General features: G+C 49.3%; 1 protein-coding gene across 1 annotated transcript in view; it reads right to left on the reverse strand.

Annotated features, from left to right (window-relative positions):
- LOC115088561 (integrin alpha-7-like) overlaps positions 1-23,557 on the reverse strand; it is a 136,413-nt gene that overhangs the window by 4,788 nt on the left and 108,068 nt on the right. Inside the window, exons 5-8 of the mRNA XM_029596817.1 lie at positions 21,529-21,660; positions 4,824-5,031; positions 1,235-1,428; positions 249-330 (exon numbers count right to left, since the gene is read on the reverse strand). Coding sequence (XP_029452677.1) covers positions 249-330; positions 1,235-1,428; positions 4,824-5,031; positions 21,529-21,660 — 616 coding nt within the window. The remainder of the gene's footprint in view (positions 1-248; positions 331-1,234; positions 1,429-4,823; positions 5,032-21,528; positions 21,661-23,557) is intronic.

The raw sequence follows: 23,557 nt of genomic DNA on the forward strand, positions 1-23,557 counted from the left end.
ATCATGAAAAGGCAGCTAAACCTAAATCAATAAAGAAATCATGAGCAAATAAGTGATCATTTGAAAAGACCTCAATGGATGAACCCAAGGATTCATCATTCACTTCACCCACCTCTCTGTTCCTCCCTCCAATAAATCCATCACGCCGTTCCCTCCATCAGCTGTCTCTCAAGCTCGCACCCACCTGCCCTGCCTTCCCCGTTTCAACCAAACCTCTATTTCTGCTGCTTTCCTTGCCTTGCTCTTACCTGAGTTGGTTAGTGACGATTCCTAAGCTGCTGCCATGATATACTTTGCCCGCACCATCGAAAGGGGCGCCCACAGCAATATCTGCAAGAGAACAACCAAGAGCAGCATTGGAGCCAGCTGCAGAGCGCGACTGTAACTCCGCCGAAGGATGCTCAGCGGGAAAGAACCAGGACGTAGCCAGCATTGTAAGGGCCAACGCTTCCGGGGGGGGGGGGGGGGGGGGGGGGGGGGGGGGGGCCACAGCGGTGCATCTCAGCTAAGTGAGAACTTGTCTCTTATCCTCCATTGCACAGTTAGCTCCCGTTTATAAATTCTGTCCAGGGGACGGCGTGGAGGGGGCATAAAAAATAAGGATATAGAAAAGCAAACTCCTATAACTAATTACAAATATTTAGTCAATTAAAATCCAGCGGGGAGGGGGGGGGATGACTCCTCTTTGCCCCCCCCCCACCAGTTACACATCCAAAAAAAAAAAATGTTAATATCAGTCTTGTGCCCCCAGCAGGACCTACTGCCTTCAGTCCCGAGCCCCTGGAAAGAGCCGCTGCCCTACCACCAATGCAGCAGAATTATAAGCATGTCTGACAGACTGAGGGAGGAAGCATCCCTTCCCACACAATGTCTCAGGGGAGTTTTTTGCTTGACTCTTTTGGTCACATTTCTTTTCCGATGAGTGTTATACTGTACTGATTTATCTCTGCCCTGGCAGGAGAACGGGGGGGGGGGGGGGGCAGACACGACTTCTATGTGGACTTATTTTGGAGCCTCTCGCCCCCACAGTATCCTGCCTGCCACCCCGTGCCATCATCACCCCGGGATGCGGCCTTCCTTGCTCCCGTCCCAACCCAGTTTATGTGCGGTCCTGAAGCAATGCCCATACCAGCCCTAGGAGACATCCTCAAACCCCCCACAAAGCACAAGTTCGAAATCTTCACAGCGCCGCCACCCCACCCCCCCACCCCCTCCCATTGTCCTGGCACCTCACCTTGGAACCCATCCTGGTTGATATCATCCAAACTGCTGACCGCAATCCCAAACATGGACTCGTAGGTCCCATTTAGTCGGAGGGGCTTCGTGCTGCCCCATCGCCCCGCCTGGTTGATGTACACGTACACTGCCCCACCAATCTCTTCTTTGCGGTCAAAAAAATTGGGAGCTCCAACAATCAGGTCCATCCACCTGTGGAAGGAGGTGAAGGAGAGAGTGGGAACATTCTTTAGGAAGCCTGTGTGCCATTACCCAATCTGCTAATGAGGCAAGGTCCAGGGCCCTAAGACCATAAGGCATGCCATACTGGGTCAGACCAAGGGTCCATCAAGGCCAGCATCCTGTTTCCAACAGCGACCAATCCAAGTCACAAGTACCTGGCAAGTTCCCAAACATTAAATGAAGAGATCCCAGGCTACTACTCCTTATTGATTAATAGCAGTTTTGGACTTCTGCTCTAGGAACTTATCCAAACCTTTTTTAAACCCAGTTACACTAACTGCTGTAACCACATCCTCTGGCAATGAAGTCCAGAGCTTAATTATGCATTCAGTGAAAAATAATGTTATCTCTGATTTGTTTTAAATGAGCTACTTGCTAACTTCATGAAGTGCCCCCTATTTCTTGTATTATCCGAAAGAGTAAATAACCGATTCACATTTACCCGTTCGTCCTTTCATGATTGTGTAGACCTCTATCATATCCCCCCTCAGTCATCTCTTCTCCAAGCTGGACAGCCCCAACCTATTTAGCTTTTCCTCATAGGGGAGCCGTTCCATCCCCTTTATCATTTTGGTTGCCCTTCTCTGTACTTTCTCCAGTGCAACCATATCTTTTTTGAGATGCGGCGACCAGAATTGTACACAGTATTCAAGGTGCAGTCTCACCATGGAGCAATACAAAGGCAATATGACATCCACCATTTTATTCATCGTTCCCTTCCTAATAATTCCTAACATTCTGTTTGCTTTTTTGACTGCCACAGCACACTGAGCCGATGATTTCAAAGTATTATCCACTATGATGCCTAGATCTTTTCCTGGATGGCAACTCCTAATGTGGAACCTAACATCGTGTAAGCAAAGGTTATTTTTTCTCTATATGCATCACCTTGCACTTGTCCACAATAAATTTCATCTGCCATTTGGATGCCCAATCTTCCAGTCTCACAAGGTCCTTCTGCAATTTATCACAATCCGCTTAAGATTTAACTACTCTACTAATTTTGTGCCATCCGCACATTTAAGCACCTCACTCATCATTCCCCTTTCCATATTATTTATAAATATATTAAAAAGCACTGGTCCAAGTACAGATCCCTGAGGCACTCCACTGTGAAAACAGACCATTTAATCCTTCTCTCTGTTTCTTGTCTTTTAGCCAGTTTGCCAATCCACAAAAGGACATCACCTACTATCCCATACTGACTTTTAGTTTTCTTAGAACTCTCATGAGGGACTTTGTTGAACGCCTTCTGAAAATCCAAATACACCACATCTACCAGTTCACCTTTGTCCATGTTTATTCACCCCTTCATAAAATGTAGATTTGTGAGGCAAGTCTTCACTTGGGTAAATCCATGCCTACTGTGTCCCATTAAACCATGTCTATGTAAATGTTCTGTGATTTTATTTTTTATAACAGTTTCCACGATTTTTCCCGGGACTGAAGTTAGGCTCACCAGTCTATAGTTTCCCAGATTTCCCCTGGAACCTTTTTAAATATCGGAGTTACATTGGCTACCCTCCAATCTTCAGGTACAATGGACGATTTTAATGATAGGTTACAAATTTTTACTAAAAGGTATAAAATTTCATTTTTAAATTCTTTCAGAACCCTGGGGTGTATAGCATCCAGTCCAGGTGATTTACTACTCTTCAGTTTGTCAATCTGGCCTACTACATCTTATAGGTTCACCATAATTTGGTTCAGTTCATCTGAATCATCACCCTTGAAAACCGTCTCCGGAACTGGTATCTCCTCAATATCCTCTACAGTAAACATCAAAGCGAATAATTTTTTAGTCTTTCCGCAATGGCCTTATCTTCCCAAAGTGTGTCTTTAACCCCTTGATCATCTATCAGTGCAACCAACTCCCTCACTGACTTTCTGCTTCGGATATATTTTTTAAGTTTTTATTATGAGTTTTTGCCTCTATGGCCAACCTTTTCAAATTCTCTATTTCCCTGTCTTATCAGTGTCTTACATTTAACTTGCCAATGCTTATGATTTATCCTATTTTCCTCTAATGGATCCTTCTTCCAATTTTTGAATGAAGATCTTTTGGCTAAAATAGCCTTTTTTACCTCACTTTTTAACCATGCCGGCAATATTCTGGCTTTCCTTGCACCTTTCTTAATGCGTGGAATACATCTGGATTGCGTTTCTAAGATGGTATTTTTAAATAATGTCCATGCCTGTTGCACACTCTTTACCTTTGTAGCTGTACCTTTCAGGTTTTGTTTTGTTTTTTTTAACTATTTTCTTCATTTTGTCAGAGTTTCCCTTTTGAAAGTTTAGTGCTAGAGCCGTGGATTTTACTGTCCCCTTCCAGTCATTAATTCAAATTTGATCATATTATGATCACTATTGTCAAGTGGCCCCACCACCAATAGCTCTGTTACCAAATCCTGTGCTCCACTGAGAATTAGATCTAAAATTGCTCCCTCTCTTGACGGTTTCTGAACCAATTGCTCCATAAAATTGTCATTTTTTTCCATCCAGGAACTTTAACTCTCTAGCATGTCTTGATGTTACATTTACCCAGTCAATATTGGGGTAATTGAAATCTCCCATTATTACTGCACTACCAATTTGATTAGCTTCCCTAATTTCTCTTAGCATTTCACTGTCCGTCTCATCATTTTGGCCAAATGGACGGTAGTATACTCCTATTACTATACTCTTCCCCGACACAGAAGGGATTTCTACCCATAAAGATTTGATTGTACATTTAGTCTCATGCAGGACTCTATGCCATCCCGGACATAAAGTGCCACCCTGCCTCCAAGTTGCTCCTCTCTTTCATTGTGATAGAATTTGTACCCTGGTATAGCATTATCCCATTGGTTATCCTCCTTTCACCTTGTCTCTGAGATACCAATTATGTCTATCTCATCATTCACTGCTATACACTCTAATTCTCTCATCTTACTTCTTAGACTTCTGGCATTAGTGTGTTTTTTGTTTGTATTTTTAGTTGCCCTGGTGTACCTTACGGCCTATTAACCCTGACATTGTACTCATCTCTCCCAGCCCAAAGCTTATTAGTGAGAAGGAACTTTCTTATACTTGGGTAGCCAGAAGACCTATCTCACGCTGCTAAAAAGTGATTTGTGTTGGGGTGGAGGAGGAGAGAGAGGGAAAGAGTGAATAACAATCTGATAATGTAAGAGAACCTCCTACAAAACCCAGAGACCATGTGCTAACCCCTGCACTGTGTAATAAACCCTTATGGCCATGAGGCAAATCCCTACGCCATATGATAAATGCCTCCGCCATGAGATAAATCCAGAGGGCATGTTAAAAGTTCCTATGTTGGGCTATAAAATCTTAAAACATGTGTAAATCCCTGTACTCTCACTCACCCATCACTGTTCAGGTCCGTCACAGCCACAGAATAGCCAAACGAGGAGGCCAAGTTTTCTCCCCACAAGGTAAACTCAGGCACCAGGCGGTTCACATTGTCCTTCTTCAGGATGACCACTGCCCCGGTGTGATTGGCTCGTGGGGCCCCAGTTACAAAACTCAGCTCGTGTTTCCGGGTGATGGCCTTGCCAGAGTCTACGGAGAATCCTGTAAGCAGCCGTGCAAGCAGAAGTGCTTTATGGGTTCTGAGGGGAAACTCATCAATGGCACGCTCATGACAGACACAGCAACAAGAAGAGACTCCAAAGCTCTCAATTTCTCTCCCTCACTGTGGGGGCTCCCTCCACCCTCCTCCATTTCTGTGTCCCTCTTACTATCGGTGGGGGGGGGGGGGTCCTTCTCACTGATGTTTGCTTGTTACTTGCCCGAGGGCTACATGGAGCATTCCTCTCTGCTCAGGTACACTTTTCTGGAAATTTACCCATACCAATGCAAGCCCTGCTCACGCTCTTATGAATGCAGAAATCGTTAGAAAAGCATGCTTTCCAACCTCATACTCTCAGGAGTGCACCCTCACTGCCAACTCATACCCCTGATGGTGCGTGCCCCCCCCCCCCCCCAAAAGCCCCAGTTCAAACCTCACTGTATCTCCACATAGTCCCCTCCTTCACCACTGACTCCTCTTGTCAGTGCATGTGAAGTGTGCCTCTTCAGATCATGGGCAACCAACATCCATCAGCCCCTCTAACCAGCTCCTCTCGCTCCACACATTGATGGGAGAGAACATTGAGAGGTCTGGATAACACAGACGAAAGTAAAAGGAGAAACACAGGGTTATTTGGGTAGACACGAGGCTGGGATAGCACCTCACTGTGAACACTTCTGCCAGGCCACTTCCAAGGCCCAGGTGGCAGGGACAGAACAGAGTGCCAGCTCGGCCCTAGGACCACCCTGCCTACAAGTACACACATATGGGGGAAGAGTGCAGCAGCTGGGAATGTAAACAGGTCCCATACTGGGCATTCTGAGGGCAAGCTGCAAAACCATTTACCTGGGTAAATCCATGGCTAAAAGTAGGCACTGGCTTTAGTGGAGTTTAAAAAAGAAAGACTTTCCCAAGGATGTGTTTAAATGGGGGTGGGAGGGACAGAAAGCATACCTGGAATTTTCAAAGGCATGCCACCCCCTCCTTCCCCCCGCACACCCCCCCCCCCACGCCGCCTGCACAATCATCAGATGCAAAGCACGTGGTTCTTTACGAGAGCCGACTTGCACAATGAAGGTGCCCAGGCGCTTTTTCCGTGGACCATGAGATACTAACCGTCCGCTGTAAAAGTAGCCAGGGACTGTGCAACTTCGTGGGCTGTTCAAGTGTTCCCCCCCCCCAGCTATTTAACCCTGCCAATGATCGAACATTCAATTACAGGGCCGGCCCGGGGGCTCAGCTGCAGTGCTACCGTACAGAAGGACTTGGGTTTGATTTGTCACTCGGGAGTCAGCTGGGGATGTGGTGGGGAGGGAGACCCCTGACACCGCAGAATGGCGGCACCTCGTGGTCAGATTTGGGGCCTATGATTTCAGAAGGAGACTGCAGTGACTGGGCTATAAGCTGGGAGAACGTAGGGGAAAAATCCCTGGGTAGTTGGGAGCGAAGGCTCGTGGTCAGATCCCAGCCCTGGCTTCCGACTGAGCTGGAAACCCAAAGGAGAGGGAAGAAACCGCTTGGTTTAAAAAAAAAACAAAAAAACAAAACTGAATTATAGGTGGGTATTTATCTCCACCCGACCTGATACCAAGAACACCTACTTAACCAGCAGCCAAATACAGCCATGCTCTGAAACTATGTGCTGGACAAATTTTAAAGCCAGGAATCTAGGCACAAGCTCCGTGGTGGGACACCTGACCCCCCTTGGAAACCACACTCCCCCCTAAACAGAAAATGAATACACAGCCATTCTCACACAGCACTAACACCACACGCAGAGGTCTCCTCAGATCTGCAGGACTTACAAACGCTAACATCCCCTGTCTCATGCAGCAGAAATCCAGCTTACAGGCAGAGAAGCAAGGAGAGAGGCTGCAGGATGGGGGACCATGCAAGTGGGAGTGAGCAAAGCGCAGTTGCTTACCTGTCACAGGTGTTCTCCTAGGACAGCAGGATGTTAGTCCTCACAGATGGGTGACAACAGAAGATGGAGCCTGGCACAGAAAACTTTTGTCAAAGTTTCTAGAACTTTGACTGGCACACTGAGCATGCCCTAATCCAGGCGTCCACGCGAGGTCCCCCTTCAGTCTCGTACCATAGAATTCAGGAGCGAAAAAAACGAATCAAAACAACGTATGAGAACCCAACTCCTTGGGGTGGCGGGCGGGTTTCCTGAGGACTAACATTCTGCTGTCCTAGGAGAACACCTGTTACAGGTAAGCAACTGCACTTCTCCTAGAACAAGCAGGATGGTAGTCCCACAGATGGGTGGATACAAGTTACAGGCTACTCCCGGCAATAACTATGTCCAGCAAGCACCGAACCAGGCGCCAACGGGCACAACAATAACTGCAGTGCTGTTGGCTAGACAGGGAGATAGCCTGATCCCCACCAATGGATCTTAGGTAGGGAGAGATGGGTGTAAAGCCTGGAAGAGGTTGCGAAGGACGGATTTGCCAAAGTTACTGTCATGTCTACCATCCTTGTCCAGGTAGTAGTGGGCACCGAACATGTGTAGGGAGCTCCACGTTGTTGCCCTGCAGATTTCTACAACTGACACCACTATAGCCCAAACAGAGTGAGCTTTGACTTGGCCTCCCAGCTGAAGGCCCAATTGTGCGAAGCAGGAAGAGATGGAGTCTGCTAGCCAATTTGATAGTCTGTTTTCCCACCGACAACTCCCAATCTATTTTATCAAGATATGAAGAGCTGAGTGAATTGCCTGTGGCCTGCTGTGCATTCTAAATAGAAAGCTAGGGCCCTCTTGCATCCAACATATGTAGAGCCCGTGTGAATGGGGCCTCAGAAAAAGGGTGGGCAAAAAAATGGACTGATGTAAAGTCAGTCACTACCTTAGGCAGGAACTTGGGATGCGTACGGAGGACCACATAATCATGAAAGAATTTCGTCTAGGGCGAGTAAGTAACCAAGGCCTGAAGCTCACTACCCTACGAGCTGAAGTGATTGCCACCAGGAACAGGACCTTCCAGGTGAGGAACTTCAGATCGCAGGAGCGCATAGGCTCAATGGAGGGCGCATGAGCCACGCTAACACAATGTTCAAGTCCAAGGACACAACTGGAGGCCAAAGGGGGAGCTTCAGTTGAAGCAGACCCGCATCAAAGTGACCTACTATGGGCTGAACAGAGATGGGCATGCCAGCTACACCTTGATGTAAGCACTGACTGCTCTCAAATGGACACTGACGAAGATGGTTTTTAAGCCCGGCCTTGGAGAGATGCCACAAGTAGTCCAAAACCTCGGAAGGGGGCAAGTGAATGGATCCAAGCCATGCCCCTCGCACCAAACAGAGAACCTCCTCCACTTCAACCGGTTGTGGAAGGCTTCCTGGAAGCTATCAGCAACTGAGACATGTTGTCAGACAAGTCCAGGGACTGAAGAACTAAATGCTCAACATCCAGGCCGTCAAGGCTAAACGCCCAGAGGTTTGGATGGCACAGTGCACCCTGATCTTGCGTTATCAGATCGGGAGCAGTCCCTAGACTGATGGGATCTCTGACTGACAGGTCTCGAAGGAGAGGGAACGAGACTTGTCAGGGCCAGTTCAGGGCCACGGAATCATGGTCCCCGGTCCTGCTGGAGCTTCAAGAGAGTCTTCATGATTGGCGGAAGAGAAGGATACGCGTACAGGAGACCTGTGCCCCAATGAAGGGCAAAGGCGTTGGAGACTGGACGTCCGCTGACCACCAAGCTTTTGGCAAGTCTTGGGGGACCCTCCTGACCCCCACAAGACTAGCCAAAAGTCCAGCGAGGGTCCGGGAGCGACCTCCTGCACTCGGACCGTCGGCTGCCAGTATTCAAAATGGCGCCGATAGCCTTTGCCCTCACTATGTCACAGGGGCTACTGGTGCCATTGGTCAGCCCCTGACACATGGTAGGAGCACAAGATGGCACTGGCCATCCAGTGCTCCTACCATGTGACAGGGTCCGGCCAATGGCACGGATACCCTGTCACATGGTAAGGGCAAAGGGCCATCGGCGCCATTTTGATTAGTGGCAGCCGACGGCCCGGGAGCGGGAGATCACTCCAGGGACCCCCACTGGACCACCAGGTACCTGTAAAAAGTTTTCTGGGGGTCGGGAGGGTGGGGGAAGCTAAGGGATTAGTTTTAAAGGGTCGGGGTGGGTTTAAGGGTTATTTTTGTGTGCCATTTTTCCCGCCCTCCCCCAAAACGATAAGAGAACCCCACGATCAATATCGTGGGGTTTTCCTATCGTTTTGAGGGAGCCCCCGATTTCTGACGATTTTGAAAATATCGTCCGATATTTTCAATTGTCCGAAGCCCGATTCACATCCCTAATTTCTACCCATATAGATTCTACTGAGCATTTAGTCTCTTGAATGATCTTTTTCCTGTTGGACTCTATACCCTCCCGGACATAAAGTGCCACATCCCCACCAAGTTGATCCTCCCTATCATTGCGATATAATTTGTACCCTGATATAGCACTGTCCCATTGGTTATCCTCCTTCCACCAGGTTTCTGTGATGCCAATTATGTCAATCTCATCATTTACTGCTATACACTCTAACTCTCCCATCTTACTTCTTAGACTTCTGGCATTGGCATACAGACATTTCATAGTGTGTTTTTTGTTTGTATTAACAACCTGCTTTTCAGTTCTTAGGGATAATTTGGAAATCTTTAGCTCAGGTGATTTTTTTACATGTAGGCACATGGACTAGGTTTGCTTTTATTGGAACTTCTCTGTTGGGATGCCCTAACTCTCCTGTTTTATTAGTATCCTTCAAGGATACATTTCTCCTAACCATGCACTGCTGAGTGACTGTCGGCTTCCCCCTTGTTCTAGTTTAAAAGCTGCTCCATCTCCTTTTAAAAGTTAGTGCCAGCAGCTTGGTTCCACTCTGGTTAAGGTGGAGCCCCTCCTTTCAGAAAAGTCTCCTCCTTCCCCAAAAGTTTCCAAAGTTCCTTACAAAACTGAATACCTCTTCCCTACTAGGGATATGCATTCGTTTCATCCGTTTCCTATACAAGCATGTAATATGTAATATGAAACATATGAAACAAATGCACATCTAATTGACATGTAATGGGAAACGTATGAAACAAATTAAACGAATGAAACAAATGCACATCCCTATTCCCTACACCAGGGGTCGGGAACCCATGGCTCGCGAGCCAGATATGGCTCTTTTGAGGGCTCGCAGACATGTCACACACTTTCCCGCTGACCCAGCTGCTCCCCGGTCCTCCTCCGCCCGGGCTTAAAATGCTGTCAGCCCGGGCGGAACGCGGCAGGACAGCTGGAGTCAGCGGCACCGGCATGCTCTCTTTTCCCGCCCCCCCCCCCCCCCACGGCCCGGAAGAGGAAGTGGAGAGTATCGGGTGCGTGCGCGGCAAGAAGAGGCCACGCTAGTGCGCTCGGCATCGGCCCGAAGAAAAGAAGACTGCAGCACGGCTCGGAGGAAAATGAAGAGGTTCAACCGTGGCCGATGGGACTCCGCCTCCGCGAGGGCTGAAAATTAAGGAGGTTAGCGTTGGGAGGAGGCTGCTGCTGCCGCGAGTTCCCGGGGTGAGGGAGAGAGAGAGTGAATGAGCATTGCTCGCTCATTCACTCTCTCTCTCCCTCTTCATTTTCCTCCGAGCCGCGCTGCAGTCTTCTTTTCTTCGGGCCGATGCCGAGCGCACTAGCGTGGCCTCTTCTTGCCGCGCAGGCACCCGATACTCTCCACTTCCTCTTCCGGGCCACAGGGGGGGGGGGGCGTGTGTGTGTGTGTGTGAGTGAGAGATTGCATGTATGTGAATGATTGAGAGCCTGTACATGTGAAAGAGAGTATGTCTGTGATTGAGAGCCTGCCTGTGAGAGAGAGAGAGAGCATGAATGTAAGTTTACCATTGGGAACCTGTATGTGTAAGTTTGTGATTGAAAACCTGTTTGTGTGAAAGAGTATGTGTATGTATGATTGAGATCCTTTGTGTGTGAGAGAAATCATGTGTATGTATGATTAAGAGCCTGTGTGTATAAGTAAGAGAGAGATCATGTGTGTCTGTGTGTGATTGAGAGCTGGTTTAGGTGATGGAGCATGTGAGTATGTGATTGAGAGCCTGTGTTTAAATGAGAGAGAGACCATGTGTGTCTGTGTGTGATTGAGAGCTGATTTAGGTGAGGGAGCATGTGAGTATGTGATTGAGAGCCTGTGTGTAAATGAGAGAAAGAGAGGACATGTTAGCAGCATGTGAATGAGAGTCTGTGTGTGAGAGAAAAAGACAGCATGTATTTATGTGATTGAAAGCCTGTGTGTGTGTGTAAGCGTGAAAAGATAGACAGCATGTGTGTAAATGTGTAATTAAGAGCCTATATAAGTGAGAGAGAAAAACATGTGTATATGTGAGTACTGAGAGCATGTGTGTATAGGTGTGTCATTGAGAGCCAGTGTGAGAGAGAGGAGAAAGTTCCAAGCAAACCACCCCACCTCCTGCTAATTCAGAACAATCTCAGGACACCTGGATATCAAACGTTCCCAGGTATGCAGAGCAAAAAAATTTTTGTATCCTTATTATTTTTCATTACTGGGTCTTTGTGTCTGCTATTTTGAAATATTTTGTTGGTATCTGGAAATGTTTTATATGAGTTTTTAATTATTGGATATTCCACTCAGCTGTTTCGAAATATGTTCTTTTTGTTAGTACAGTTTTACTGCTGATATTTTATATTTCTTGATTTGTTTTATAAGGATGGGTGATGTTTCTTTTTTCCTTTGTTACACTGCATACAGAGACTCTGGCTTGTTGCAGTTTCCAAGTCAGTTTTTTCTGAATGCTTCTTGTTATGCGTTTTGGTCTCTTTATTCTATGTTAGGTGAGGGACAGCACGTGATTCAGGTGAGGTTTTCTGCTGGCGTGTAGTTTCTGTGTAGACTCTATAGCAGCCTGACTTGGTCCGTTTTCCTAATAGGAGATGTATTGGTGTCTTAAGGCCTGGTGTAATATTTTCAGAGACTTATTGTACTTTAAAAGTGTGATCTTACATAAAATGCACACATTTACTTGTATTTAGTTTTAAACATATTGTATGGCTCTCATGGAATTACATTTTAAAATATGTGGCGTTTATGGCTCTCTCAGCCAAAAAGGTTCCTGACCCCTGCCCTACACCATCGTCTCATCCTCGCATTGAAACTCTGGAGTTCTGCCTGCCTCTGGGGACCTGCACGTGGAACAGGAAGCATTTCAGAGAATGCCACCCTGGAGGATCAGGGTTTCAGCTTTCTACCTAAAATCCTATATTTGGCTTCTAGAACCTCTCTCCCACATTTTCCTATGTCGTTGGTACCCACATGTACCATGACAGCCGGCTCCTCCCCAGCACTGTCTATAATCCTATCTAGGTGACGCGTGAGGTCTGCCAACTTTGCACCAAGCAGGCAAGTTACCAGGCGGTCCTCACATCCACCAGCACCCTGCTACCTACATTTCTAATAATTGAATCACCAACTATGATGGCCAGCCTAACACTTCCCTCCTGGGCAACAGCCCTGGGAGACTTGTCCTCAGTGCGAGAGGACAATACATCACCTGGACGTCTAGACGCTTGAGCAGGGGCGCCAAGAGAGATGGTGCAGACTCTGGTGCTGGTATGGGAGCCGGCGCTGGAGGCAGTTTGATGCCCCACAGGGCTTGGAGAACCTCACTCTGCACCCTGTGGTCCAACTCCTCCTGGAAGTCCGTGAAGAAAGGACTGATGAAGGAGGACGAGGTGTCACCAGAGCCTCCATAGAACCCTGAGGAGGCTCAGTGCCCAGCACTGCTAATGGTGGGGAATGCCTAGGACTCCCGGGCTTGTTGGAGATAGGGGCCTCCTCGCCATAAGGTCTCTTTGGTGGCGGAACGGCTACCGCCGGTGCCGCACCAGAACTGAAGCCTTGCGCCAATGACAACCAGTGTCAATGCTTGTAGGACTTCCCACAGTGCTCAGCACCAAGGAAACTGAGGATCCCGAAGTCCTGGAGAGCACTGAAATCGGTGAGGGTCGATCACTAACTCCTCACTCCTTGGAAGAACTTGCCAGGGGCATGGAAAGGGGCAGGTTATCCATCAGTTCCCCTCAACCCCTGGGCGTCAGAGATGCCGAAGCCAGCATGGACAGAGTAGATTTCTTTGGCCCAAAAAGGTTCTCCATTTTATCAAGCCGAGCTTGACGGACTTTGGGGGTCATCTGATCGCACAGCTGACACCTTTGGACATCGTGCAATGTCCTCAGGCATTGGTCTGCGAGCACTGGGGGCACCAACGAAAACCGGACAACACCATAAAAGTAAGTTGGCGAACAGTAGATGGCCAGCAGCCTTGTGGGAGCGATATGCTGGGAATCGACTGGAAAGAAGGTAGAGGTAGTAAGAAATACCTACCACACCGGGAAAAGCACTGACCAGAGAAGGGGGACACAACGTAGGACGGGCAAAAAATGATATATTTAAGCACGAAAGATACTTGTAGAGCAGCGCTCCAAAAATCGCGAGGCAACTATCATCACAGAAAAAAAAAAGAGACTGAAGGGGGACCCCGCGTTGACGCGTGGATAGTGGCATGCTGGGCATGCTCAGTATGCCAGCCAAAGTTCTAGAAACTTTGACAAGTTTTCCATGCCGAGCTCCATCTGATGTCACCCATCTGTGAGGACCTCCATCCTGCTTGTCCTAGGAGAAACTATAAACACAACCAGGGCATGCACACACACAGACACACACCACTGCAAATTCCTTTTTTTTTTTTTTTTTTTAAAACATGTTGAGAACAATTAAAAGGTTTATTATAGGAAGAATCGCCCTAGTAATGATGTTACAAAAAGGCAGGCGCTCTCTCTCTCTCTGCCAGGACATTTCTTTTTGCCACTTCTTCGCCTGATTCTCCGTTTCTTAAACCTGCAGCCCCTTCTCATTGCTGAGATCAGGTAAGCGAACAGTATGAGCACAAGCTCCCGGAGCCACATAACATCCAAGCCTAGCAGTCACCAGAAACTGACTGAAGGCCCTTCCCACACCCCCCACCCCTTCCTGTGTGATTGGGTCTGGCTTCTTCCCCCTCCCCCATTTCCTAAATCAGGACTCTCCAAATCTGTCCTGAGAACCCCACATCAGATTGGGTTTTCAGGATATTCACAATGAATATAAGCATGCCTTAAATTTACATATACTGGAATGTGTCTCGGTGATTTTTAATATTTAAGGGATTTTGATTCCATTTTTCCTGGATCTCCCAAGTACTGCACAGAAGGGAAACCCTTTTTTTCCTAACTCAGAGCCTGTGGTTGGATTGTGGCATCTCTGCGTTTTGAGACTTTATTTAGTTTTTGGTAGGTTTTTTTGGGAGGAAGTGATTCTGCCCACCCTTCCTGTGCAGGAGTGGGGAGAGGAGAGGAGGTTTGGTTTTTTTCCTCCCTACTGTGTAGTTTTAGGGATTTTTCAGCCTGAAAGCTCCAATACCATTTGAGAGCTTGCACAACATTTCCTAAAGGGACAGTATGGCTGCCTGAAATTGTCCTTTGGTCCTCTGATATAGGAGATTCCAAGGCAGGATGGCTACCTGGCTCCATGTCATAAGGACATTTGGGGACTCCCTCAATCAAAGGAGTCTCTGCCCCAGGAGAACAGGACGGAGAGGTCTGGAGTTTGTGAGTCAAGCAGTGGACCACAGTATTTTTGGAAGGTAGAGGCAGGAGACTCCTTAGCCACCCTGGGACCCATTACCAAGGGGTAGATTAAGCTGGAGTGGCATTGGGATTGATCATGGACGTAATCAGAAGAAAATGTGTGTGGTGCCAGCTGATTACCATTTAGGGATGTGAATCGTTTTTCTAACAAATTGAAATATCGTACGATATTTCTAAATTCGTTAATATATCGGGTAAAAAAAGAAACGATCAATTTCCCCCAAAATTTTTGTAAAAATTGTTTTTCGGGTTAGCGCGCGCTACTCATGTGAGCGCGCGCTAACAAAAAGCCATTTATTTTGTTATTTTTTGTTACTTTTTGCTATTTGGTTAGCATGCGCTAACCCGAAAAACGATTTTTCACAAAAAAAAAAAACACAAAACGGGGATCCGTGGGAAAACGAGATTTTCCCGCGGCCAGACGAACCCGAAAGCGGGAACGATCGGGCACACATTCACATCCCTATTACCACTGACCAAGCTGAACTGTGAACTCTTTATTTTAAAAGCTGCTGCTCAAGTGTCCAGCCCTGGTTACAGGCACAGGGAATCACAGAAGGAAGAGCCTTGGTTTACTCCACCCCCACCTCCCTCCCATGTGGAGAAACCACGGTCCGGCGCAGGTGGGACTTTCACTGGGAATAAAGGCCCAGCGCTGAGCGCGACTCTGCCTTCCTATCAGCCGTTAGAGGAGGGGCTAGGGAGGCTTCTCTCTTGCTTATCCATTGTGGATATCCTGAAAGCTCAGCCTGATGTGGGGTCCCCAGGACAGGTTTGGCAAGACCCGTTAAACCCGTCTAACCGTCAGTCAAGTATGCCTGTGCACAGACAGCAGGAGCACAATCTGTCCCCAATACTGGGTTTTTGTGGGGAGGGGTGGGGGTGGGGGCAGGGGGGTTAGTAATGATGAGGTGAGATTTGAATGACCTTTTTCTCGTCCGCCTTTACTGGAGGTCAGCAGAAGCCTCTCAATAGGGATAGCCAAATGATGAACGCGGTGCGGTCCCCTTTTCGCCCCCTTGTTCCCTTTCTCTTGCAGGCCTCAGTGCTTTATTTCAGGTCACAGCTGGAGGTGATGTCAGCCTTCTCCAAGCCCCCCCCCCCCCATGGCCACCCAAGAAACAACTGCCGCTTCTTCCAATATCCGTCTCTGGAGGTCGCCCTCCCCTCCAGGCCCAAGTCAGAGGCAGGGAGCTCGTGCACTGCTGCTGGGACAGCACTGAGGGCCTCTGACATCCAGGGATAGACAGGCTGTGCAGAGAGAGAGCTGCTAAAAGCAGCGAGGGTGGTTTTAAAGGGGGTCTCTATCCTACTAGCGAGCCGAAAGGGTCTGGGTGGGAGGGGGGAACGTGAGCTTGGCTTACTTCCAGCAAATACCCTGTGGGAGGGGGTGTGATGAGACCATTTCTAAAAATAAGGCTGCATTCTTACTGTCCAGAGGGAGGGAAGATTTGCTATGGGAGAGTTTTTCTGTAAGAGTGATAGAAACTATGCCGTTTAGGGTTTGGAGATGTTTAAGGAAGGGCTCCCGAAACCCAGCGCTGGTGTTTTAGCCCTCAGGGGAGAGGCAGGGTCTGAGTTCCCACTGCAGTGCTGTAAAGGTGGATGGCTGGTTGCCGTTAGCGATGCCAGGAGGATGGGAGATCTCCCCAACTCGCGCTGTCGCACCACCGCTTCCTCAGTGACCAGGGCTGGCCTCCAGGCTCACAGTCATGTTAATTGCACAACATTTCTTCAAGGGACAGTATGGCCGTCTGAAGTTGTCCTTTTTGTCCACCAATACAGGAGACTCTAAGGCAGGGTGGCTTACCTGGCTCCATGTCGTAAGGAACAGGCCATTCCAGTACCCCAGACACATGCATGAGGAGAAATGCAAGTTCCTGGACTGGCCCCTTCCTTATGGCATGGACTCACTTGACAACCCTAGGAAGGCTCTTTAAGGAAGTCCTGAGCCAAAGCAGTCCTCGGAGGGGAGGGGGGGGGGCACTGCTGGCACTGTCCCTGTAAGAAAAGAAGCATAAGCTCATCTCTTTTAGGGGTATGGGGTGTGAGGAGGCGAGGGGGCGGGCCGAGTCCAGGGAGGGGAGTGAGTAGTGTTGTGCTTTGATCACATGCTCCCTGAATACTTGCCTGATGCAACATTGAAAAAAAAAAAAAAAAGCACAGCTTCCTCCTCGCCCTTGACCAAGCCATGATCAGAGAGGGAATCAGTTAGGATGAGGGGGTGGGGGGAGGTGGAGCAGGGAAGGCGAGAGCAGCATGCCCAGGACTGAAAGGGAGGGCAGGGGGAGATGAGGGCAGGGCTGCCAACCCAGCTCCATGTCACGATGGGCCAGTTCAGTCCATCCCGGGGCACCCTGCTGGGCATCCGGTGACTGGGATGGGATGGGGATCAGAAAGCCCGGACTGGACTACTGCCCCACGGCGACAAGGAGCTGGCATCGTTCAACCTCAGCTTCAACTCCACAGACTCTCCCCAAGGTTTGCCTGTCCCTGTACCACTCTCACTACCAAGGCAGATTTCTTGGGTGCCTCTATCCAGCGGGCCCAATCTGACCAGGGGTTCCTGGTGCACTAATGACCCTCTGCAGAGAGCGGGCAAGAGTCAGACAAAGGCCTGGAAGGGTCATGCGGTAGAATTTTCCATCGGTCAAGGAGCTTTACTAGAGTATAACTAACAATTTAAGAGACAGGATCAGCAAATTAGCCCCTAATGCACTCTGGCACAGAGAAAAAAAAAATCTTTCAGGCTGATATAGTAAAAAAATGCGGAGAGCCAGCTCGCCGTGTTGAGCGCCCGCTCTCCCGACGAGCGCCCAGGCACCTCTCCTGGGTGTGCGATTCTCTATTTAAATGAGGTTGTGCGCTAATAAGGAGGCGCTAGGGACAATAGTGTGTCCCTAGTGCCTCCTTATTAGCGGTAGAGGTGGCTGTCAGCGGGTCCCGACAACTGACGCTCAATTTTACCGGTGTCAGTTTCGAACCCACTGACAGCCACGGCTTAGGAAAATGGAAGCTGGTATAATTGAACAACCGTTTTTCTAACCTGCTGACCAGCAGGCAGATTTTTAAAAAAATGTTTTAAAAGTTTTAGGCTCCTCCGACTTAATATCGCTAGGATATTAAGTCGGAGGGTGTACAGAAAAGCAGTTTTTTTTCTGCTTTTCTGTACACTTTTCTGGGTTGCTTTGAACTAAGTAATAGGCTCATCGACATGCATTTGATTGTGATGAGTGCTATTAGTTTTGGACGCGAGGCTAAACGAGTGCACCGTACTGCATCGGCTTGTATGAGTGCACCAGTGAGAAGAGAATGTAACTTCTGACATCTCTAGCCTGCACTGCCCACCAGTGGATTGCATAACAGAGCATCACAGCCACTCTCTGGGGTATCAGATTTGAGGAATAGGGAGAGCAGGAGTCACTTCGCATCTTGGGGGACAGCAATGCCACAGAGGCTGGTGTTGCACATCCCATGATAGGAATGCCAAGGTGTGTTAGCTGCAACCTCCGCCTCTTAGATTTACTGCTAGTGCTCATTCTAGTGCTGGACAAAGCTCAGTTTCAAACTCACTCGGCACAAGGAGGGTAGAATGTTCCACTCCAATCTCAAAATTAAAAAAAAAAAAAAAAAGTTAAAAGCAGAACCAGAAAGCCACCCTGAGAAGACATGATGAAAAAAAAGCTCCATTCTCAGAGGCTCCAGCTCTATAACATCCCTCTCCCCTCCCAATCCCTATCTCACCTCAGAATAAAATGCCAGCTCTATGGCTGCAACATCCCAGGTGCTCAAGGGTTACTAGTGCAGGCATGTCAGGTTCCTTCCGCTGAGGCCTGAGGCAGCTCAGTCTGGGTGTCCAGAGAGAGGGGGCAGGGAAGGGGGATGAGGAGAGAGCAAGTCAAGACATTTCACAGACGTAACCTTAAATGTTAACCAAGGCAAAACAAAACCATTCTCCCACCATGCGTCTGGGAGGCAACCAGGCAAACACAGGAAACACAAACCACAAGAGCACACAGAGAGAACCTGGGGCATGCAAAAATCCCCCTTAACAGCAGCAGCAGCAGCAGCAGAAGCAGCATGGCTCAGAGTCTTCCAGGCCCAAGGGACGCTCCCCACCTCCCAGCTCTGAGGGAGCAAAAGGAAGCCCGGTGCTATTGCACTTCACCAGCATCCTGCAATCATCTCTTCCCCCCTCACACCACAACTACAGCCCCCAATCTCTCTCCATCACTGGTCGCAGGGTCAGCAGGAGGCTCCAGGCGATCACGGCCAGGCTTGATTTATCCCCACTGGATCTATGGCCTGGAAAAGGACTGGCTGGGGGGCTGGCTCAGGGGCAGTGCTGCCCAGGATGGTGGCGGGACATAAGTGAGCCTCCCGACTCAGGTTTTCTGCTCCCCCCTCCCCAGGTATGGGAATGTGATGAGGCAGCGTTCACAGCCCCTAGCAGGAAGAAGCCGCAGTCGCTGTGCAACAGCGATACCGCGTGGCCAGATTAAGGAGCCCTGGCGCATGGATCTTTCTTGGCTCTGGACCATCACTGCGGTGACTGGACTAAAATAAATTCTGGGGGGAACGGGGGGGTAGAATATAAAAAGAAGAAAAAATCCCGGATAGTTGCTCATGGCCCCCGTTCTGGTTCAGCCGGCAGTCCAAAAGAACAGGAGGAAACTGCCGCATGCCGCTCCCCCGCAACCCCCCGCCCGCAATTAAAAAAAAAAAAAAAGGACTGGCTCTGCCTGTCTGTAGGTTAGAAGGCACTAGCAGGGAGGCCTGCTGTGCATGGCACTGCACCCTCTGGGTCTCAGCCCTGCTTACTCTGTGCTTCCCTCGCAGATTTAATGCACTCCGGCTCCCCGGTCCCGTGCCCCTGGGTTCCAGGATTTCCTGCCATTCGGCACAAAACTGGGGTCCTGAAACAGATTACGTGCTTTCCACCACGGCGGAGTTTTCCTTCCTGCTGCAAGGAGCATACGCTCTCTTTCAAGCTTTTTTTTTTTTATTATCTGCATAGATTTCTTCTCTGTGCTGGGATGGACTGATACCATACGGCCAGGGCTCCGCTATCCCCCCCCCCCCCCATCTCTGGGCCAAAGGGTCCGGAGCCTGGAAGAAGCCTCCTGCCATGCTCCCTCTCGGCACGGCGTCCGGACAATGAGGGGAACCTTCTGCATCTCACAGACCCGCCACACGTCCCCGGGGGTAAGGCAGCAGGCGAGGTTCAGCGCTGTTTCAGATTCCAAGGAAGGCCACACTGCATTCCTGTGCACGCGTCCGCAAGGGAGGGACATCACTGCATCCCACGAAAACACGGGCAAATGAATCGTGTCAGAACCGGGACCCAGGAATCCCTCTAGCCACGGCCAGGAATCGCCTGCCAGCCACAGCGCCGTCTGTGAAAAACTAGCGCGGTGCTGAGACTTGCGCACGTCTGCACACAAGCACCAGAAATCACCCCCACCCCCGTCACCTCCGTCAAAAGGAGTGCGCCGGGACCCCGCACGTCCACGCAAATGTAAAGGAGGAGAACTTTCTAAGCTCCTTAACCCCGGTAAACTGGTCTGGCCGAAAGCCGGTCCTCTACCCAGCTAACCGTATGACGGGCTTTCATAGCAACCCTGATTTATCTGCAGGCACAAAAGGGGTGCCTCGGGAGGGGGGGGGGGCATGGGGAAACGTTGCGGCCAGGAGAGGGGAAATAGTTTGAAAAGCTGTTTTAGCCCGATCCAGTGTCTGCGCCAGTTGGCTTAGAAGGAACGTGCGCTTAGACGTGCCTGCGTTCACTGGAAACCCCTGGGGGCGCATTCAGAACCGGTCCCCATCCCAGACTACGACCACATTCCTCATCTATCTTGGCTCGTTTCTCTTCGCTCTCGCAACATGGCAGAGCCTATTCGATCCCTGGCTTTGTTCTTGCTTCTCTGCCGGTCCTCTATCTTCATCCTGTCCGTGCCCCGGTGTCCTGGCACAGGTAGACTTCCCCCTCCCCCACCCCCGGTTATGCACTGGGGTTTCCATACGGCCCTGGCCACATTTTCTGTATCGGGAGTTGCAGTGATGACAGCCTCCCCCCCCCCCCCCAATCACCCACCCCTTTCCAGGGAACTGTGCAGTGATCCCAAAGCTTTGATTACAATTTTCCCCCACACCCAAGACAAGGCACCAACACAAACTGGGGGTAAAAGGAGAGGGAAAGGGGCTCCCAGCACTGGAGTGAGGGGGAGGGGAGGGGAGGTATGGGGAACAGACAGCTGCACGCTGCCTGGCACCGCACACGGCACCGGTTACAAACCTAAGTAGCTATTCTGTGCCACGCTCCCCGCGTGGCCCGCCACCCTTTCCGTGGGCTCCGGAGTTTTATAGACCAGCTGGTCATGGTCCTGAGCTATTAATGTTTGTCACAAACAACATCCCTGTACATTCCAGACCAAAAAGGAAACAGACAGAGAAAGAAATGGAGAAAAGAGTTAGAAAGCAAAGGCAAAAAGATTGCAGGCAAAGGGGGGAGCCAGGAAAACAAGAGTGTGGGGGGTGGGGAAGGGGGTCGCTGAAGGGCTCTGGAGCAGATTTGGGGAAAAAATTAGCCAATTAACTCTACAATTGCACCAACTCAATTCATGCTCTGAGTAATTATTTTCTTTTTTCAATCGGCTGTAGGTACTTTCTGTTACTGGGGGGGTTTTCTCTGCCATCCTCCTTGGTGCCAGGCTTGGGTTACAGCCCACAGGCAGAATCCCTTCAGCTCCCTCCCTTCCCGGGCTCAGCGGGCTCCCCTTCCCTGCCTGCCGCTCAGCACTGCCATACCCAAGTAACTGTTGGAAGGGAGAGGAATGAGCGAAGGGTCCTGCTCCTTCTCGCCCCCGGCTTCGTAGGGCCCATCATCGTAGTTCACCAGTTCCAGAGAGGTCTGGTTAAAGACCTCCACCCGCATGTTCCCTGCAACAAAGAAGGTGTTACTCACAGCCTGACGCGAGGGGGGAGGGGAGAGAGGCACCCTCGTGTCCTTCACATGACAATGCAAAATCAGCCACAGCCGGGCGCAAAGGATCACTTCTCATGCAGCCTGGCCGGGCACTTACCCGCACACCTACCTGCCGGGCACACACGCTTAAGACACCCGCTCGTATGGCATGTGCTCCCCCCCCCCGTCCCCTCCTCACCCCCTTTAGATTTAGAGACAAAATAAGGCAGCATGGCCAGGGTCACACCAGGCCCGGAATTAGGCACGGGCAACTGCCTAGGACGCCAAATTTCGAAGGCACCAAATATCCAGGCCAAAGAGGAGCCTGCTTCTGCTCGCTTCAGGGCCCTGCACCGGCGCAGCTTCAAAGGGTTTGCCGCCACGGCACTCTGCCTACGGGCTCCGCCATCTTAAATCTGGCCCTGGCCACGCCCACAGCTGGCTTTCACTCCCTGTGGCGCCCCCCTGCTTTCCTGCCATCACTGCTCCAGACCGTTGGTTCATCTTCAGCGGCATGTCACCAGAAGCAATTACTATTTTAAGCGGCACAATAAAGAAACCAAGGCTTATTAAGGCATGTGACGAAGGCATTCTCGATCTCGGCTCCTACCAGCTTTGCTCAACTCCCGGCAAGACAGAACATGACAACAGCTAAAGAATCCAAGGCCCAGCCAGTCTTTCCAACCAGTGAGATGCTGTCTGCTTCCAGAAAGGAAAATTCGTTCTTACCTGCTAATTTTCATTCCTGTAGTACCACAGATCAGTCCAGACTCCTTGGTTTTGCCTCCTCTCCAGCAGATGGAGACAGAGAGGTTTTGACTGACACTGCCACTTAAGACGAGGTGCCACCTACAGTCCCTCAGTATTGAAATGTACCAAAGCCAGAAAACAGGCAAAGCAATTAACCTCCCCGAATGGAACAGCAGGGAAAGTTTTCATTAAAGCTCAAACAAAACCCTGAGCAAAATGAACAAGAGCTGCACAATTCTTCAGAGAGATTACCTAAAAAAGGAAAGTTCGAGTGGACTCTTCTAATCTCCCTATTCCCCACTGGGTGGGACTCTGGACTGATCTGTGGTACTACAGAAATGAAAATTAGCAGGTAAAGAACCAATTTTCCTTTCCCTGTAGTACCCAGATCAGTCCAGACTCCTGGGATATACCAAAGCTTCCCTATCTGGGGTGGGAATTTGAGAGTCCCGCTTGAAGCACACTTTCCCCAAACCCTCTAGTGTCTGGGGCCTGGACATTGCAATAATAAAATTTATTAGAGGCATCTGTTTAGTGGATAATTACCAGAAGAGTTCCAGGAGGCATTGCTAGGTCTTGAAACTGTCTCTGAAACTGTCTCACACTTAGATAACTGAAAAGACAAATGTATCTCTTTATAGTTTTAGATACCACAAAGAAGAGCTAAAAAAATGCATGTCTTCAAGGTTAGTTAGTGTTCTCAGGACACTTAGGAATGTTAATGTCAGCAAATATTTTTCACCTTGTGATCTTAAATCAAAGAAGTGTTTGTAATAACATCCTGGGCAAAAGTGTATTTAAGTGAAGTCAATTGGATACCTGATTAAGTCGGACTCTGCAACTTTAAGAGCTGACTTCCTTATGCGCATAAGAATAAAAACTTTTAATTCTAGAAACATACAGTCTCTGTTGTTGTTGTGTCCTTGGTATAACTTTTTACATTACAACATCCAGACAGTAATGCCTGGCAAAGGTGTGCAAAGATTTCCAAGTAGCTGCTCTACAGATCTCTTGTGGTGATACTTGCTGACATTCAGCCCAGGAGGCCGCCTATGAATGAGTGGAATGCACCCGAAGCCCGACGGGAATCGGATGGCCTTGTGTAATGTAGGCAGAACTGAT

Source organism: Rhinatrema bivittatum, chromosome 3 (assembly GCF_901001135.1).
Source record: "Rhinatrema bivittatum chromosome 3, aRhiBiv1.1, whole genome shotgun sequence".
NCBI classification, from domain to species: domain Eukaryota; kingdom Metazoa; phylum Chordata; class Amphibia; order Gymnophiona; family Rhinatrematidae; genus Rhinatrema; species Rhinatrema bivittatum.